Source organism: Battus philenor, unplaced genomic scaffold, assembly GCF_028537555.1.
Source record: "Battus philenor isolate CCGP_79_NKW_IND1 unplaced genomic scaffold, ilBatPhil1.0.hap1 SCAF_12, whole genome shotgun sequence".
Lineage (NCBI taxonomy): Eukaryota > Metazoa > Arthropoda > Insecta > Lepidoptera > Papilionidae > Battus > Battus philenor.
The window spans coordinates 7,725,173-7,743,635 of NW_027181674.1; the positions used below are offsets into that span (position 1 = coordinate 7,725,173).

The 18,463-nt window shown below is 32.6% G+C and overlaps 1 protein-coding gene across 1 annotated transcript in view; it reads right to left on the bottom strand.

The window, feature by feature from the left end:
• Positions 1-14,466: 14,466 nt before the first annotated feature.
• The window catches only part of Tmtc2 (Transmembrane O-mannosyltransferase targeting cadherins 2), a 48,402-nt gene continuing 44,405 nt past the window's right edge, over positions 14,467-18,463 (bottom strand). The window contains exons 8-11 of the mRNA XM_068776387.1: positions 18,017-18,157; positions 17,847-17,931; positions 17,188-17,366; positions 14,467-15,197 (exon numbers count right to left, since the gene is read on the bottom strand). Coding sequence (XP_068632488.1) covers positions 15,030-15,197; positions 17,188-17,366; positions 17,847-17,931; positions 18,017-18,157 — 573 coding nt within the window. The 3' untranslated portion in view covers positions 14,467-15,029. The remainder of the gene's footprint in view (positions 15,198-17,187; positions 17,367-17,846; positions 17,932-18,016; positions 18,158-18,463) is intronic.

Consider the following 18,463-nt stretch of genomic DNA (forward strand, 5'->3'; position numbering starts at 1 on the left):
AGAGTGCATGTAAGTCAATTATATTTCATTTAATCATAACAAAATGATATATCTATAAAGTATATTATAGATATATCATTTTATATTTATATTCTTAGTTTATGGCGTAACTTATTTAACATGTGTTTGTTTACCTTAACTTTTTAAGCTAAACAAGACGCAATAGCTTTTTAATTCCAGAACACAAAAATGCTGAGAAAAACAAAATGTTCCTCTGTTGTTTCACTCAAAGTTTTTAAAAACAAAATCAGCAGAGCACCCCATGAATGTTTTTCACGTATATAATGTAAGTCATTCACCTTATTTTTCACTTATTATATAACCATAAAGAACTAAATCGTAAAATATAAGATTTTTAATTATATTTTTACATAGATACATATATGGTAAGTTACAGAAAAAAAAATAACTTCAGGATATTTTGAATTGTAAATAAAAACAAGAACGTAATGTACCGTTTTGTAATAATTTTTTTATGTTATTATCATCAAAACAAAAATAAAAGGAAAACTCTTTAAAATCGAAAATTTACTTTGTAATGTTAATTTTAATTCTCAAAGAAGGGTAGGTTCTCGGAATACTATGATCTTATAGGCCTTGTTTCGCTTTTATTACAATAATGTAATAGAAGGTTATATCTGTTTCTGTTATTTCTAATTACATTTATGCAAAGGATTAAACAACTACGGTTATGAAAGTAAAAAATAATAACTTCAGAAATGAAATTTTGCCGAAAGATCCCATTTTGTGCCGTTATTTGCTTACCTGCTAAATGAATTAGTGTCACGGTTCTTTGCAAATTACTCGGGCAGTTTAAATTAACTTGTTACAGGCGAGGTTGAGTTTGGTCCTAAACTTTCCTAATTTTGTGAGCGCAACATCAAACTGTACTTGGCCCATATTATCCAGCTTAATCCCACGTGAATTGTGTACACTAATTACTTTCCACAATGTTTATTTTCCTTGAGTTCGCGCAAACAACAATGATTTATGATAGAGTCGAGTGTTGTTATGGAAATTGTTAAATTATTTTAATTTATCAACCTGTGTATTTAAGTTACACGTGGTTACGTTCTATATATATCTATATATATTTAGAACCTTGATGAACATTAACACTGACAGCTTCAACCTACAATATAATATCACAAATACTTAACATTATTTGTTAGTAGTAGTTAGTTGTTTTTAAGCCTTCCCAAACAATCAATTTGGCGTGAGCTATCTTTATTTCTCTCTTCTCTCCCCTGTAGTGGGTTAAGGCTGTTCTAATGTTCTATCTATTCATCACATTTGTGGTCTTCTCCGTGGCCTTTTCCCTCCCCCTGTTCCCTGGTTCCCTCAATGTGGCCGGTCCATACCTTTCTAAGTTTTGTCACTTTCAGTATCATAGGCGTTCTGTTACTGTTACTGTGCAATGATTACTAGGCCACTTGTTTGTGTTTGGGTCCCATGAAGTGACACTTATGAGCTTTCTCTTCTTTACCTTATTTAAAATTGAAAACTAAAGTAGATCCACTGGGGCCTTGAACTTCTTAAATGAAAACCACGGACCAGCAACCGCAGTCGAAAGACGCTTCATTTGCCGCTTCATACCGGCCCTATTGGAATTCTATGAGGAAGGCTATAGTCTAATGGACGTTCAATAGCTGAACATATGATTAAAATGGTTAAAAGAACTTGTTTTTTCTTTATATAATCATAATTACTAGTTAAATCTTGTTCTAGTTAGTTATAACACTAGGTGATTGATATAATTGTACAGTAATGTTTACAATCGTGACGTTTTCAGCTTGTTATATAAGATATATATTGTTATGTAATAAACAGATGTTTGAAAATTTATAAATAAATTTTGATTTTCACAATAATCAAGAAATTTACATCCCATAGGCTGTAACCACAAAACAAATACTCAAGATTCTCCTAAATATTACGTTACAATAAAATTCCTATCACATATCTGGCACAATATACGTTTCAGAAGCTTTTATATCTGCACAGTGTTCAAGAAAGCACGTCACGTACGAGTTCCGCAAATTTGTCAACTATCAGCTTCGGCATGGGCAACATCACACGAATGAGGTTGTCGGCTTTATGCATAGGCATGTGAAGCTTGTTCTACATGAAATTGTCTATGCCTCTGGAATTAATGAAGGTCAAAATACTCCATCTAAACGTATCGTTTCAGAAGAAAAGTGAAAACGAGAAAAAGGTTTTTCTACATGACATGAAAACACGTGAAACACGACTTGTAGGGGCGCCTGACTTGGCTATTGCCGAGGTCAAATACTGCTACATTTATAATATTACTAGCTCATTATTTAGTGGGTGTAATTTCATACAATCCATTCTTGGTAATTGTTAACCTGCCAAAAAAAAAAACATTGAGGTCAAGTTTTATACATATAAAAGCTATAGTTTACAAATATATATTTAATGAACAACCTCCTTGCGGGTGAAATTTCTTAAATTTCTTTAGTTAATAGAAGCTTAGCTGACATTCACTTGGTAAAAGGAATGTTCTTGCCAAATTTCAAGTATCTAAGCCTAATGTTTCCAGAAATCGCGACGAATCTACATAAAGCTGGAAAACTTTTATGTATATAGATAAAGGAGGAAAATAAATTCTTACGAAGGAATTAAAATAATATGGTTTGTAATTCGAAACCCACTCAACACGACGGATATAAATTGAACTGCGCTCAGTTACAATCGCAGATTTGTGGAACTCACATATCTGTTCTATGCAGCCCATTTCATTCTGTGAGCCACTAACGCGACTAGGGTAAATGCTGGCAAAGATAAGACTACACTTGATACGAACACGGTCCATGCAAGTGCAAAGTAATTGATTGATGCACATATAACAATACAAGATTATTCTTGTAAACGTGGTCAATAACTTATACAACACTGTAATTAACATTTAAAACTATAATTTTTAGATATTTTAAAGATCTGCAAATTTACAAATAAATAAACACCGAGTGGATCAAATTATTACTAATTGTGCTAGAGTTTTACTAAAAATCGCCTACAGCTCCACTTATATTACTTGAGATGATATACTTCACCACATATTGGCTAACAGAAAGTGAAAATTGGTAACAAAGGTATCCGACATTTTTTTGTTTTTTTCGTCACCCGCCTTAGCAGGAACAAGTGATATACAAAGCCTAATATTATTAATTATATGGAAGACCTATGTAAGACTTGTATAAACAGAAACACCCACAATGTTCCTCTCTATTGGGGATTGTCTCAGTAGATGACAAAGCTCCACTTCTCCCTTAAAATAAAAACGCGCTGCAACCCAGCGCACTTTACTTTGCGGTCTCTTCATCTAATCAAGTAAGTAACGGACTTCCCTGAGTTCATTACCAAGGCCACCCCTCTCCTCATGAGATCAGGCCTTCCTTGTCGTACAGCAGCGGATTTGGTCTTTAACTCTGCCGCCAAACATTATTAACCGTGAATTATAATTAATTTTCTTCCATAGCCCTACCGCCACTGATACGCGGTACTACTTCGCGTATTCGCGAAAGATAGGAAGCGCGGTGCATCGTATGATCGACACTCCTCTTCTACCGTGACTCAGCCTATGTTATGGAAGCAAAGGCAGAAGCTCCTGTTCACCTTTCATATGGGCTCATGTAGCCCACTTAAAATGACTGCTACTTCCACTTAAGGCTCTTATGTTTAGTTTTAAGGGAAAAGAATAAAAATGCACCGTAAACTGTCCTAATAAAGTTACTTAGTGTTCTTAATTCGATTATAAACAATTAAGAGAATGTGCCCTTTCCAAACAATTTAGAAATTAAACAAACCTCTCCTAAGTGTCTTTCAGAAACCGTCTCATTTCACATTACTACAACGAAGAACATTTTACTATACGAAACTTCAAACTGACCATTCGTTGAAACTTTAATGTGGGTTAATTTTCCATGAATGGTCAGCAACATCCTGCTCTAAAACTACTTTACATATTATTTTCGAAATGAGTGGCATACCATGTAGTTGTAAATAAAATAGTTTACGGAAGACTCTACGAAATTTTATCATAAAATGTATGGTGTTGCTGAATTTTATAGTTCTTTTGATCGAGTTAATAACCATACCGATATGTATGTTGCCATTGTAAATAGATGTTCGTGTTCATCGTTTTCGGTAAATAGATGGCAGAAATCATTCTAAAACACCCCATCGTCAGCTTGTTAAGCGTTTTGCTGATTGCTGGATTGAGTTATAAATCTCAAGCGGCACGCGATCTTTACTATATCAAAGAGGTGAAATAACCCACAGTAGTCATTGTGATGTTATCAGGAAGTCAGAATTTGAATACACTTTTTAACATAATTCTTAAATAGTAAAAATAATATATATATAGTATATTACCTTTGCTATACTATAATGGCTTTTATACTCGATTTTTGGACATTGAAGCTATTTTTTCTAAAATAAATTTGGAGGAAAATTGCTCATTAATCCTGGATAATTTTTATTTTGAGTTTTTTTTAACTAGATTAATAACAGCATGAGTAAAATTTAATGCTATTAAAGCTAACATTAGCTGAATGCTTTCATCCAGTTACCTAAAGTCAATTTCAGAACGCGCACAAGAATATTACACTCGGCTCGCTTCACACAATCTCGCCTCGGCTTACAGGCGCTCGCCTTCATGTCTGTATTTGGTGCCCGAATCAAAAAGATCGAGAAGCGAGCGTGAGCGGTGAGACAAATCCAATTTGCCTTGTCCGATTCCTTTATGCCGCTGTCACCGACAATGGGATTACTATGCAGACGTCACAATATTACTTATTATCTTAAATATGTTTGTTAATAATTATGTTGACATATATATTTATCAATATCGTGTCTATGTCATTATTTACTTTTTAATTGCGTTGGTGTGTTTTTATTTTATACCTGTGTTCTGTGGATGTGGAACCTGTAAGACATTGTTTAGCTTATGCACATGTGCATATGTCGTCTACTCTAGTTATGGCTTAAGTGTATGAAAGTGTAAAGAGCTACAACTCTATTTAAATAGTGAATAAATAAATGCTATCAGCAACACATTACAGTAATTGTATGTAATTGTCTTTATTTTATTGCGCTCATCTCAAAAGCTTTTCTTTTTTCTTTCTTCCTGAATTTTAACGTTTTAAATATAGCTGCTATGTTTGTCTTCATACTGTCAAAATGTATTGACCAATAAATGAATAAAAATGTTTTAGATTGTAAAATGAAAAAATATGTATGGTCTGTGTCATGGTTTGTTTACTTAGATTAAATGAAGTTATTTTCTTGATAAACAAATCTGTTAGGAAACGACGAATCTACGAGTACATGGAAATATGCTATGAACATTAATTTTGTTAGCTTAGTACACACAAAAGTTAAATGTTGACGATATCAATATAGCAAATCTACATAAAGCTATTTATTTATGATCTTTTACTTTTAGCGGTAATGGAAAGTAATCACACAAAATATTCCCTTATACTAAACGACAGAGTGATTGGTTAAAGGGTAAAAGCTTTAAAGGGGTGAATGTAAAGCTCACTTGTCGGCAAAAAGCTTTACAACTTTGACACGAATTTCCAATCACCGAATGTAAAGTGATCAGTCTAAACCTCTATTCGATTGCTACAAGCCAATAACTTCTGACAGTACAAAGACTGTAGCGCAAGATACTAAACAACATTTAATTTTATTAAGTGTTACATCGAATTTTATAAATATGTAATATTTAAAAATAAATTATTAATATAGTAGTGAATACTATATTATTGTAACATTATTTATTATTACTGAAACCATTGATTTTTAGATTGGGGATACCAAATATTAATTGATTGCAGCTAAGATATGATATAAGTGTTATATGTTCACCGTGTATATGTTTATGAATAAAAATTGGTTTATATCATTGATAATTTAATGGATATAGTATTAATTTAAACCGGCGATATATACTGAGTAAAATTCAATCACATCTTCCTAGGAAATTAAGTATTTTAAATCAGATGAGAATTTTCATTAATCATTCTCCAGGCAACAAAGAAAGCTTATCGGCATAAATGAATCCTTAAAAAATAAGAATAAGATTAAACTTTTTTACTGGTCTGTTTGTGAAATTTCTTACGGGAATCGAGCAATGTTCTCTAAACTAGTGGTAGCTTGTTGGTAGAAATAGATGTTACGTGGACAATTAGCCTAGACAGCCACCTCCAGAAAAGACCTGGGACATATCACTGAAATTGTAGTTAACTGGTAATTAACCACTGTTCAATCAACGTATTTATATTTTTCATTTATAGCTTAGTATTCGGTGCTTCGATGAGATAATTCATTAGGTTCTTACACTAGTTATTGAAACACTGCGGGAAGACAAAGTTTGAAAAATTATCTGAGTTGACGAAAATCAACTAAAATACCTTAATCATAAAAATGTATTAGACAGAAAATTAATATTTCGTTGTATTGTTTGCATATTAATATTGAGTTTAATAATATTTGTTTCGGTGGCTATAGTATGATTCTTAATAAATTCGTAACAGAATATACATATTTACTTTAATTGTAATTTGCAAACGTGACCTGCACAGTAACGCAGTTAAAACACATAAGTGCAGCTGTAACTCTAGGTAATTTAGTAAGAAAGTAAGCACCTTACAAAGGCACGAATAGTTTATTTCTACAGAGTAATAAATAACGGTCATAACAATTAAAACAAGGATTCCTTAATTATATGACCAGCTAAAGATAAGACGCTTACAGCCAAATCGTCAGCTCGTTGCGTGACTAGCCCAAGATTTATGACTTAATAGCAAAGACCGCGCGTTAAGCAGACCTTAGATAAGGTGCTTCTAAGTGATTGTCGGCGCTCACAACAATCGTAATTACTCCAAACTACTATCTTCGCCTAAAGGCACGCGATCTATTTCAATAGCGAAGTTAAATTTTGTGCTAATTGCCTGCGAACGTTTCATATGAAACTCATCTATTTCGCAATATTGCTACACCTTTGACTGTAACATTATTCTTTTGTTTTTTATATACCACAGAACCGTATGACGTCCACTGGCAAAGTAGGAAATGATCTTGTTAAGGTCGTTGAAAGGGGGACGGCCATCGCATTTATTGATATGCACAATCTTATTATTTAAAATAATGCCAAGATTTGGCTAATAACCTTTTCAAAGGTCTCAATAATTACTACACTAATTTATTTTTCTGTTTTATTACATGCGAAAATCGTAAAAGTAACTTAATAATAAAATTGACGTATTGATTATTTACATATAATTATAAACAATTGATTAAACAAAATTCATGAGTTCATGCATATATAAATAAATTTGTTTCCTTTTTATTGTCTTTATTTATGAATGAATCCGTGTATATCAGTAGCTACTATCTGTACCGGAAAAGTTCACCAAAATTTGGGAACATTTTTTCGGTCACAATCTGCAATGTCTGATCTATTGTCATGTACCGATTCCGCGGGCTTAGAAAAGTGGAGCGCGACATGCTAATCCTAAAATTACAAAACTAAGCTAGTGCTAAGCCTAAACTTAAATTATAATTAATTAAACAATTTTTTTTTACGTAACTTAGCTCGAAGACTCCCGCAGGAACCTTTGCTTGGGCCTTTACTACTTATGGAATTGAAAGGCCGCCGAGCTGTTAGAAGAGGCGTGCACTTTATTGAATGATTTTGCGAAGACCTTGGGAGGGTAGCACTTGATACGCGTTTAGTATTCCGATTCAACAACACTCGAAAGCACCGATTCTCCACCTTTGGCTATCTTCTGTAGGTATCTTCTGTTGGACACTGTTAGCCGTTCTGGCTTTTACAGCTTCTTCGGATTCAGGGTTAGCCAATAAATTAAAAAAATCTACGTCAGATACGTCGTTGACATCTACTTGGTTTTTGGAAAAAGGTGTGAACCTTTTCTCCGGAGACATTTTACCTGAATTGATATCGGAGCTGGGAGAAGATCAGTTTGATTCGTCGGTGAGTGTGGCACTACGTCGCATACGGACACGAAACCACGAAAACAAAAACAAACATCTCAACCGAATGGCGGTTGTTATTGCGTGGTTAACGTTACTTCCACCTCGGAAAGTTAAGTTAGTAATGGGCAAAGAAATGGCTGGAGGAACTCTAGCAACGCCTCTACCTAGGATGATCAGATAATACATTTTTAACCTTCTTGGTCAACGAAGATAGTGCATTTTTAAAAAGTTGCAAATTACTTAATAAGCTATCTGTCTTACTGTAGTCGAGAGCGTATCTCGTCCAGAGGACAGCACAACGATTGAATTTGTCCGGAGGGATTGTTTTGTAGATGACGGCACCTACAAAGAAATTTGGATGAATAGCGGCAGACTTGGGACATACTGCAATGTAACTAGCTAAATAAAAAATTACGATAATGTAAAAAAAATATTTGAAATATAATTAAAGTGATAAGTAAAATTTAAGAAAAAAAATGAAAATAAGTGACTCTCTAACGTAAAATTTATCTAAAATAAAGTTATATAATAAGACAAAAACTGAAAGTCAAACATTCACAATAATGTAAACAATAAATTTAAAATTTATGAATAAATGGCTAGCAATATTTATTTATATAATGTTTTTTGTATACTCATAAAAGAGCATAAATTACCTATGAAATCTTACTGTTTAATTTAAATACATTAGCGAGGGATAACAATGCGTTTAAATTTTATCAAAAAGCTGTTCATCGGTTGACCTGCCTGCGTGTCGCGCCAAATATTAATCGTCTCTGCAAATAGTTGAGACCATTATAATGAACTTCCGTTTTAATCCAACCCTGTTTCAATTAATACTTCCACAGTCTTTCCTTTCATTAAGATAAATTAAATTTTATTTTGTTATAACACACAATCTTGATTTTTCTCATGTAGAACATTTAATAACTTGAGATATATTTTACGTTAATCTAGCCTTTATTATCTGTAAGAGGATGCTAGTGAATTGGCAGTGAAAATAATACTGGATAAAAATAATATCATTATAACGCATACATACATGGTGGGTACACGTTTGGTAAGTTAAACTCTGAGAAAGAAGTCAATCGACAAATCTTAATTCGCTGAGTAACGTTCGGATAACCATGAAACATCTAGTCACATATTTCTTTGTACCTTATGGTGAAAGTCAATGTGAGTTATCAGTAATGATTTCTTCTTTTCCTTTTTAGCCGATGGGAACCAACTACTGATCACTAGAATAACCGGTCCTGCACTGCTCGCATCTATCTATCTTACTAGTATTTTACTTGTTTTGGTGAACGCTGAGCTCTGGGAACGCTTCGATGGACGCTCCATAGAATGACAGGCCCCAAGGGCCGCCACGACATGATTTTAGCTTCAGCTATCACTCGTAGATATTCACCCGATTAAAATTGCGGCAAAAGGGCGCCCGAAAGGACCGAAACTTGGTTTGTTCGGTTGCTATTGCCTGACTAATATCAGTGCTACAGCTTCGGACAGCGTTGGTGAGGGGAGAACAAGTAACAGAAGAAACTCCAGCAATGCTTTTACCTAGTATGATCAGAAATGGCCAAACAACTCACAAAAGGCTGCGACAAATCTCCTCGCCCAGCATTTTTCATCAATAATATAAGGTATAAGATGTAACAGTTAATTCTATAGGTATTATCAATTGTACCCCAGAGCTAATAATAAAATATATAGAGAAAAAATATACACAGAGATGCGACCAAAGATTCTTCAAAAAATTCAATGTAACTAATCTCGGCAGCAATCTAATCCCGTTTAACCTTATACAAATTCGAAGTTTTAGTCGCATATAATATAACCAACAAAGGCCTTGACCTCGAAGCCTAGGTATAATAAAAAAAACTCAGCAGGAATTTTTTAATTCCTGAATGTCTGATTTTTCACATAGATACAAAACGAAAAAACTACCCATAAGTCATAAGTAGACAAAGTATATTTCCTTGGAGAGCAAGCAGAAGCTCAGTTCGCGTGAACCCTTTTTTTTCCAAAGAGCGTGCAATTACAATTACGTAACAATTGTTTTTGGAACAATAATAAGAGTTAATTTTTTTGTTTGATTCTTTACATGAGATAGTGTCTTTACACTCTTAAATTTGTTTTGATTTACAGCGCCTGTATATGCTAACGGAACTGATTCCTGTATGAGCTCTGAAATTATTGAATAAGTTACATATTAACACAGTTTCACCTACCTTTGCTTTTCGACTTAATAGTAATTAGATTGACAGATTTGACATATTACTCTGCAAATATATAATCAAGTTTACATATACATATAATAATCTATGTTCATGGCAAAAAAACAATTTTTATAAAAAAAATAGATTTCCTTGTCTTAACAATCTGTATATTTCTTTGTTATTTAAATCTCGTATACAGAAGTCGAATAGATTACGTATTTCGTGTTCAAATTTATTCACAATATTAAACTGAAATTATGCATGAAGTCCAACACAGTAGCCGCTTGGTTGTACCACAAAGATTAATATTAATGAAGTTGCGACATGCCGTTCAGGTAAGCGATGTCAAGCTTCTATCTTCCTTTTAAATGCAAATCATGGTTTTCTTTCTTCTGCGTACTTGTTGCAATACACTTTTTTCTCTCTTTTCCGTTTTCCTGAATCATTTTTGAAATATTTAAGTGTTGATTTTTGTTAAACAACGTCGTAACGTTCAATATTATTTGTATTAACGTTTTAGTAAAGTTATTCAATTTCTAAATTTATAAATTAATATTCATTTTTAGTTCAAAAAATTATTAATTATTAACTTCAACACGGTTAATTGGCAATGACTTTAGTATAAATACTCCATCGACATATATAACAAATAAGGGTAAGTTTCGTGTGGAAAAACAAGCGTTAATAAGTGTTATTTACATATAGATTCAATTTTTATTCACGTAAATACGTACATGCAATTTTTCTTCTAAAAGATTGTCAGTAACGAATGTTATCAACATATCTTTCTGCTTTTTACTAGAAAGAAAATACATAATGGATCTGGGTTACTGCTTATTAATTAACTTAATGGACCGCTTATAGGGTTAATAAGAGACATATTATAAATAATATTTATATACCCTCACTATAACAGTACGCTGTTCCAAACAATGTCTCTTCAATAAATCATCCATTGACTAAGGTCACCCAGGTAGTTCAAAGAAATGCAGTGGCAGTAGGTAGGGCCCATCGCTTATACAACGGAAGGCCGTTGAAAACCGAAAGTTTCTCGAGTGGCGGTCACGAGCCCTCCTCCTCCCCTATCCATTTTGGAGGACCGACGATATAGTATAAGTAGTGAGAAGTCGTTAGATGTGGGCAACGCAAGACCAGTCCTCGTTCCTTAGGGGAAGGTCTTGGTCCTTGCAATAGACGTCTACCAGTCAAAAGGAAGAAATCAACGATTTTTTAATACCATAAATGCTACAACACAGCGCTTTGAAATACTCAATCAAAATAATTTCGCAATCAAACTGATATATGGAATACAATGAGTATAGTATATGAGTAATACCAGAAATCGTCAATCTAGGTTCTTGAGTGTAGACCACAGATCAGCAATTGTAGTACAGGTCAATGGGGACCACGACCTTGTTAAGGTATATGCTGGCTACAAGCTGCTTCCCACTAGTCCTATTGAAAACTTTGGAGACCTGTCTAAGAGTAGACACACTACGACTAAAACTATGATTAGGTTAAACTATGATTGGTTTACAATTGTGCTGGGTCATAGAAGTTAATTAACTACCTGCGATAGTGTCTAAACCTGCTTTTATAAGATCTTTGAGTTTTTCCTATATACTTTTTTTGAATTACATTACCCACTAGCTAACAATTTATTTCTATATTTCATATCAAGTCATTCAAAAAAAAATGAGAAAAAAGGTTTTATGTTTGGTACGCTGATGAGTCATAATTTATTTATATGATTAAATACATTTTTGTACCCCCGAACTTTTAAAGATAAATGTAACTCAGCCGCTAACATTGCAATCTAACGCTAACTAAAAATAGCGACGCAATTCGATTTCTTACTATGTCGCGATATTAAATACAATGTTTCGAGAATTCAGCAACTTTACTAACTATCGAGTATTTTTATTAATTAATATGTGTGGAAAATGAATTTAATTGATTACACGGGCACCTGCTTGATTGCTAACCTAACCGTATAACCTAATGAAATAGAGTCATGTCTCTCCCGGACACTCTTAAGTCCAAATGCTGGGCGCATATTAATTGACAGCCAAGGTCGAAGTCCTAGAGTCCTTACGTCAGGTCAGACCACGGAATGTACGATTGCTTGGGCGGGCGTTCAATTGTCACTCAGTGCATATTTAGCATTTCGACTAAAGGGCACTCTAGAAAGCTAAATATTGACTTGGTTGCTACTACCTGGATAACATCACTATCATTTTGGAAAGTGTTATTCACCATGACGTCCTTTAAACTGGTTTAGTTACACTTGACGCCACGGTAAAAATAGACATCGCAATGACACGTTGATGACGTTCGGCAAAACAGATCTAGCGTAACTGCTCTCTAAAAAAATTTTGATGACATCTTGTTATAAGTAATTATGTTCCACACATCTCTTACCACACAGCAGAGTCGAACGGAGCTGACCTATTTTCGTTACATCAAATATAAAACTGCAGTCTGGTATAACATTAATCATTATAAAATAATACACAATAAAATGTCGAAGCTTTTATTTACAAAATTACCAACATATAATATCACTTTGGGAATTTGCAGTTTCACTTGCATAACACTATAAATATAATTACATAACTGGTATAAAAACAATAATGATTACAATTCCTCGATTCTAATCCCATCGTTATGTAGTTGTGATTATATAATGAACAATTAAAGGAAACCTATTTGATTATTGGAAGTACGAGATGAAGTATATAAGTGACGACGTTATAATTAATCGATTATAGTTAAAAAAAACCGTACAGCATCGTAATGGTCGGTTCTAATTTAGAATTTCTCAAGGAACTTAAGTACACCTTTATTTCATTTCATCAATTAACATTAATATTTTTGTAGGGTCTTAACTGTTTACTAAGGAAGTTGTTACAGTATAAATGCTTTTATCACTATAGAAAATCCCAAAGATTGCCTGAAACATATAATGATGCTTAATTATACCTAAAATGTGTTAGTTTCTAATTACAGAGCATCTTTACGCTTTCAATTCAAACATTTGTTAATAGATTGCCGAGAATCTAATAAAAAGATTTTTACTTTGCAAATTGTACAGTAGGCATTTATTAACCATAATTCAAGTTATCAAATTGGTCCAATACCTAATGAAAGTTTGTTTAAAGAAACCATATTGACGTTTCATATATATGTACATATATTAAGAAGTCTTGTCTTGGTACCACAATTTTAAAATAAATTCAAGAAGTAAACAGTTAATTTGGCATTTATCTATTACTACGAAGCGTAATTAACATTTATTGTCACAGTGAGAAAGAACGTAAGTTTATGACAGAAATTATGTACGATTATAATGAAAGACATGTCGCAATAAATAATGCCTTTAAGCCTTTATATTTATTTACAACAATGTTATGTTAAAATTTAACATGTAACAACAATAAATGTATTATTTTAATCTAATAAAACTTTAAATAGATATGTTTCTGAATTCACAGTAAAAAAGTATGCAGAATAGTTAATGATAAATTCACATAAATAAGATTACAAAAATAATGAAAAGAGCTTTTAGAATTATGAAGAGAATAATAGTCATCGATGGATTATAAATTAACACTTTAATAGTCCCGATAGAACACTTATAAATGATTGTACGTATTCTATCAATGAAATAAGTGTAGCCAATTATGAAAACCAAAAATGTCTATAATAACACATTATCTTTAACATGATATTTAACAGCATTACATTAAACGTACACTAGCCTTTAGTATTTATATTTGATAATAAATATTATCGATTCGCATAGTAGGCGTCTAAACATATTGGAAGACGAAATAAATATATAACTTAAAAAATAATTTACCCAAAATTTTCAAAATTATTATACAAATATTCATTATAATCAAAATAAGCACAATATTAAATTTGTTATATTTATATTAAAAAAAAGTATTTACAATACAGACCTAACTACTACTACGGCGTTGTTCGAAGACCCTTGAATAAAGACTTAAATTAGGACCATTATTATCATCGTTCGGATATACGTAGCGTATGCTGCGAGAATGGAGCAGGTAAAACGTTTATTGTGCCTTTTATCTAAGTATAAACATTATATTAGAAAAGTACATAATCACGTTTTTTATTCAATTGATATACAGTTACAATCTTAACACTTAAAATTAAGTTATAAATCTAATGCCTATACTTAACATAGGCAATTACACAGACATCATGGTATAAACACGTGAATTTTGATATGACTGATCTTTACACTAAAGTTTTTGTTACTAATATTGAAAATATTTCACGTAATGCGTCGGAGAAGGTACTGATATACAACCACTGTTCATAGGTCAATTCCAAGCAATTCCAATAGACATTTAGGTGTGTTGTAAAGAGGCAAGGCGATATAATGATTAGTTAGTATGCAAATAAATATTTATGAAATATAATATTAAACCATTACCAATCTGATAATTAACAATGAAGTAGATACATCCAAAAAAATATTTAATCTACGCCAAAACTACTAGATGTCAAGTGCTATTTGAGTTCAGTTTTACGTTGATACATTTTTACCCCTAAGTATTTTCAGATCATACGGATAAATGAAAAATATATAATATAATATACCTTATCATTGTAGCAAATATAAATTAACGTTTTTTTTAACAAATACGCATGTTTCACTCGATTTATATTTGGCAATTGACATCTTTTTAATTCAATTCATCGTAGAGGTACAATGCTGTGATAACTACCATATAACAACTTGCGCCGCGTTTATTTTCTACGCTGCTTGCTCATTAAAGTTCGAACTCTTTTTAAATTTGTTATTGTTATTTCGTCGTTCGGCTGCAGTTGCAAAGCTCGGCGATAAGACGTAGCCGCGGCAGCGTATTTGCCATTCAAGTGAAGAATTGCGCCAAAGTTGGAATGGTAAGCTGCATCCTGCAAATAAAAAGAAATATTCAAGCATTGCACCGATAATAAAACAATGAGCAATCGCCACAGCCAATCCTGTAATTAAAATATTCTTGACAACTGATTGTTTATTTATTCTCTCCGAGGCAAGTGTTTACTTATTCAATTTAATTTGATGTTTTTATTTATTGCTGTATTTATTATTATATTAATCATTCCATTAATCGCTTGTACTTCTATTTACATATTACTGTTATCTGAAAGAAATTTCTTTGAGTGTAAGACCGACCATTGTTCTTTTTATGCATCTGTATGTGTATTTGCTGAAATGTACAATAGTACCATAGTACAAGAGTTAAAATAAATAGGCTCCATAGGGAGCTCTCGACATTTGCTACCAAAAGCAGGTTAGAGGAACGCGCCATCTGCGACCAGCCAAACTCGTGGAATCTGCCAGTAGGCTGACAGTGGCAATTCTTTACAAAAAATGAATCGATACATATCGATTTTTTTTAATAACAGAAGTTTCATAATTTGTTGTAGTTAGAATTTTATCTAAGTAGTTTTTTTTGCATCGAATATATAAATACTTAAAGCAGAGACATTTAATGATCACATAAGATTATGAGGCTCCCACAAGACCGACCGGTACAGTCAAGGTTTTGTTTTCAGAAAATCATCAGAAAAGACGGACCTGGTTGTTAAATTATTGGAGATAAAACTTTTAAAAATGTCGCTGTGAAGAGATTGTAACATTTTGTTCTAAATTGTCCATAAAAAAATAAAACCTATTGCCCGAAAATATTTTTTTTTTTGTTTTATACTGAATTGCTTGTATCTAATAAATGAAAAAATCGAAGTATACCAGAGCTTAAAGATTTAAGTTGAGAAATTTTGAGCAACTTTCAATTACAATAACCAAAAAATATTTCACATTAATAAAATAAAAATGAAGTCTTATTTAACTTTTTATCGAAATTGATATAACTTTAGTAGCGGTAGCCTAGTAGTACACGATTGAGACTTGCAATAGTAGCTCGCGGGTTCGATTCATGGAATACAATCTCATATAATTCGTACTTTGTGCATTAATTTTATAGGATATATGATTGCTACTGCCCACAAAAGAGTTCCAAAGGAAGGGTAGTGGCGTCCTATGCGACTATAGTCCAAAACAGTGATCGCACATCTATCTGCAAATCGTAACAATTATAGTATTGTATATCCCATAGATATCTTTAGGAAAGGCCTATGCCTTGCAGTAGGCGTCTATTGGCCGACAAAACGGGACATAATTTTCAGCTAAGCTCTGAGATATAAAGTACTTGGTACATGGTTCTTGGGACATTTCAAACTTATACGACCTGTGGCTACATTCATATTCCTTAAAGAAAAAACGTCGGTCATAGCTAAATTAAAGTAAATATCTTAAAGAATATTCAATTAAACAAAGAAGCTATAAACGAAGGAACCTTACTAATCTAGTACTTTGACTGATATATTTATTAATAATTTATCTAATAAATAATCATGTAGTTGAAATGTGAAATGTTTTTCATTGAACAATTCTCGTTTATAATTATTATTTCACCTTACTTATTGATTTACCCTTTTACTGTATATCAACAGGGCTTAAAACAAAATCAGATACCATAATCTACAAATTGAGCAAATCAAGCGATTTTAGCACAAAAAAACTAGATTTCTCTTAGACAAACATTAGATAAGCTTGGTTAATAAGGAGAGATAAAGTTGACGGTCATCGAGTGATAAAAGATGTTCGAAATTGAAATTACAGATTACTTATAATACATATATCATACAGCTAAACTACAATATATACTTTTTTCCAGGGATAAGTGCACGCCTCTTCTTGTCATTGTAGTATACTAGTGACATGTAATAAAGTATAGGAAGCCTGTTAAAAAAAAAACAATATACATTTAAGTTCATTGCTTTACATGTTATTTGTAGCTATTATTGTTATGATAATATTATATGCTAAGCTGCAACTTACCTCGGGATTGAGTTCGACGGCTCGTCCATACCACCGCTCAGCTGATCGACAGCGGCGAGCGTCTCTAAGGGCTCTAGCCGCCGCAGCTGCGCGTGCTCCGTCGTCCGGCGATAACTGAGCTGCTCTTACAAACTGTTCTGCTGATTCGCGTAGCCTTCTTTGTGATCTCAAGAACATACCTTTGAAATTATAAGGATCTTACGTTGTAACGTATTATCGAACATCATAATACTAGCTTCTCCAAAAATATTAATATTAAGCAAAGCTAGCTAGTTTTTTTAAAATAAACAATTCCAATAATTATTGCCTTTTTTGGTTTTGTTCTCTGATATTTTGGTATCATACATATGTAATACTGTAACTAATGAGGTACGAAGTTGACCATGTATGTTCAATTACCGAATAAAAAATAATATTTTGTCTATGATAAACCAGGTCAACCTTTACTATTAAAAAATATTAACTATTTTAAATATATTTTACTTTAGTTAATATATAACAAAAATGTAAAACCTTTCAATTTTATATATAATTGTTGTTAATATAATTATCATGATCGAAATTTTAAAAGTTATTAAACCATTTATTACAGTGTTCTTTTATTTTCTTTGTCTAGAGAATATAATTTTTTTTATCGCAAAATCATAAATAAACCTTACCAAATTGATCTCGAACTGATGGATTGTCTGGCGCTAACGTCACAGCTCTTTTAAACCATAATTCTGCTTCAATAGCTCTACTTGTCTGTTAACAATTAATAAAAACATTTTAGTACAACTTTAAAAATCAAATTATTAATACAATTGATGAAATCTATACATTAACTCACATTTCGAGCAAGTATTTGTGCAAGGGTAATATGTGTACCCAAATCCTTCGGCGCAACAGCCAACGCTGAAAGAATACTACGTTCTGCTTGAGGCCATTGCTGAAGTTGTATATAAATATCGCTGGCCATGGACAACACACTCTAAAAATAATGAAAATATTATTTAACTAAGTACCAGGAGTTTTTGCTCATCAATTAAATAATGAAAAAAAAAATCGATTCAGAAGTTAGAAGATTAGAAAAAGACGAATGTCACCGACGTAGTTTAGAGAGACACATAGTATATCGGAAGATGCTTCTGGTAGGCATCCACTAAGTGTCCCGACGTCATAGTTAATACCGTGGAATATCACAGGGCACAAGCAAAGCAAGAAAAGTTATCGCGGTGATCTTTGGAGGAGGTCTATGCCATACAGTGGGCCTCTGTCGATGATTATTTATTAATAA